The sequence below is a fragment of the Limanda limanda genome, chromosome 2 (genome assembly GCF_963576545.1).
Source record: "Limanda limanda chromosome 2, fLimLim1.1, whole genome shotgun sequence".
Taxonomy (NCBI): domain Eukaryota; kingdom Metazoa; phylum Chordata; class Actinopteri; order Pleuronectiformes; family Pleuronectidae; genus Limanda; species Limanda limanda.
Genome location: NC_083637.1, coordinates 150,306 through 152,500, shown reverse-complemented (window position 1 = coordinate 152,500; position 2,195 = coordinate 150,306). Strand labels below are relative to the sequence as shown.

The following is a 2,195-nucleotide window of genomic DNA, read 5'->3' as shown; positions in this document are numbered from 1 at the left end:
ATATTTCTTAACTCTTAACTCTTAACTCTTAACTCTTAAGTCATATTTCTTAACTCTTAACTCTTAACTCTTAACTCATATTTCTTAACTCTTAACTCTTAAGTCATATTTCTTAACTCTTAACTCTTAAGTCATATTTCTTAACTCTTAACTCTTAAGTCATATTTCTTAACTCTTAACTCTTAACTCTGAACTCTTAACTCTTAACTCATATTTCTTAACTCTTAACTCTTAACTCTTAACTCTTAACTCTTAACTCTTAACTCTGAACTCTTAACTCTTAACTCTGAACTCTGAACTCTTAACTCTTAACTCTTAACTCTTTACTCTGAACTCTGAACTCTTAACTCATATTTCTTAACTCTTAACTCTTAACTCTGAACTCTTAACTCTTAACTCTGAACTCTGAACTCTGAACTCTGAACTCTTAACTCTTAACTCTTAACTCTTAACTCTTAACTCTTAACTCTGAACTCTGAACTCTTAACTCTGAAGGCTCTTAACATAGAAGGTCGAGACCTTAACAAGACAAAGTCCTGGACAAAGTTTGTTTCCCAGATTGTGTTACTTCTATGTGTAGGAAGTGAGTTATTAGTAGTTGTGTGTTTCTGCTGGAACACTGTGATATTCCTTCTCTCTCTCTCTGTCTGTCTCTCTCTCTCTCTCTGTCTCTCTGTCTCTCTCTCTCTCTCTCTCTCCCTCTCTCTCTCTCTCTCTCTCACTCTGTCTCTCTCTCTCTCTCTCTCTCTCTCTCTCTCTCTCTCTCTCTCTCTCTCTCTCTCTCTCTCTCTCTCTCTCTCTCTCTCTCCCTGCTGCAGGACGAGCTGCGTACTGGCGAGCGAGCTGTGGTTCGATTCCGCTTCATCAAACACCCTGAGTACCTGCGGCTGGGCGCCAAGCTGCTCTTCAGGGAGGGCGTGACTAAAGGCATCGGCCACGTCACGGGTCTGCTGCCGCCGTCCCAGAACCACGACCAGAACGTGGACCAGAACCTGCAGGAGCATTAGGACCTCCTCCCTCATCAACAGATGTTGAGCTCCTGGAGAACCGCCCACACGCAACCTACGCTCCTCTGATGGGGTTAACGTCCCCGCCACATGTCAGCAGATTAATCCGCTCGTCCTGGATCTATAGTCAGCTCCTCCCCCGCTCCTGCTGCGGCGCCGTCAGACTCCATCATCTTCATCTTCATCTTCATCTTCATCTTCCAGGCAGCAGCTGCTGGTCTGAAGTTAAAGCTGCAGACTTGAACCCTGGATGGTTGATCTGACACAGACTGATTGAAGATGCTGTCATGAGAAGCAGGAAAACGTTTGAGGAGGATTGAGGAAACATTTTCAAACGGTGCGATGCCGTCATCAGACGCTGGACAGGAAGTGACGACCTGGCTCCTCCCACTCCCTCAAACTGCACATGCTGAAGAGTGAAAAGATTTGTTTCTTTTCAGCAGCTGAGCTGGATTTCATTTCATAGTTTGTGGATTAGTTCATGAATCCATGATGAGTTTGAGTTTCCATATTTACTTTGCATTGTGAATTTGCTTCGTTTATAAATCTGAGTTCAGTCCAAACTAAGAGTTTAGCTTCGTCATCCTACGAGGAGGAAGTGCTTGTTCTCATACGTCTCCGATCAGATCAGCTGGACACAAACCAGCAGCATGTGAGACAGTGGCTCATTGTGGCTAGCTAGCATTAGCATGGGACTTCAGCTGCTCAGCTTCAGCTCATTTAAACGCGTTCTCTCAGATCTGGATCTGAGGTCACACTTAATGAATCAAAGAGCAGCAGTGACTCTTTTATGTGTTAAAGGAGACACATTCTGTTCATGTTGATCATTTCATTTGTGTTATGACTGTAAAATGTTTACATTCTCTAATGTAAGGAAATTAAAAGACATCGCTCGTCAGACTGTCCATCGCTGCTGCTCCTCTCTTCAGCCTCCGTCTCAAACACTTGGTTTTAGCTCCTGTCTCTTTAAGACCCTCCTGCTCTGATTGGTCGGCTTCCATCAGAAGGTTTTAAGTTAAGTTTGGCTGGGATCATGGACGTGTAACAGTTGAGCTGCGTTGAAGAGTCACTGATGCTGTGTCTGACCTGGGAGAGAGGCGGGGCTAACAGTCACACAGGACCCGCCCACACAGGACCCGCCCCTCACACTGACACACTGCAGTGAAGCTGAGACGAGAGAGAACTCGA

General features: G+C 44.7%; 1 protein-coding gene across 1 annotated transcript in view; it reads left to right on the top strand.

The window, feature by feature from the left end:
- Positions 1-1,912, top strand: part of gtpbp2b (GTP binding protein 2b) — an 11,896-nt gene extending 9,984 nt beyond the window's left edge. The window contains exon 12 of the mRNA XM_061066583.1: positions 819-1,912. Within this exon, the coding sequence (XP_060922566.1) occupies positions 819-1,007 (189 nt within the window). The 3' untranslated portion in view covers positions 1,008-1,912. The remainder of the gene's footprint in view (positions 1-818) is intronic.
- Positions 1,913-2,195: the final 283 nt, after the last annotated feature.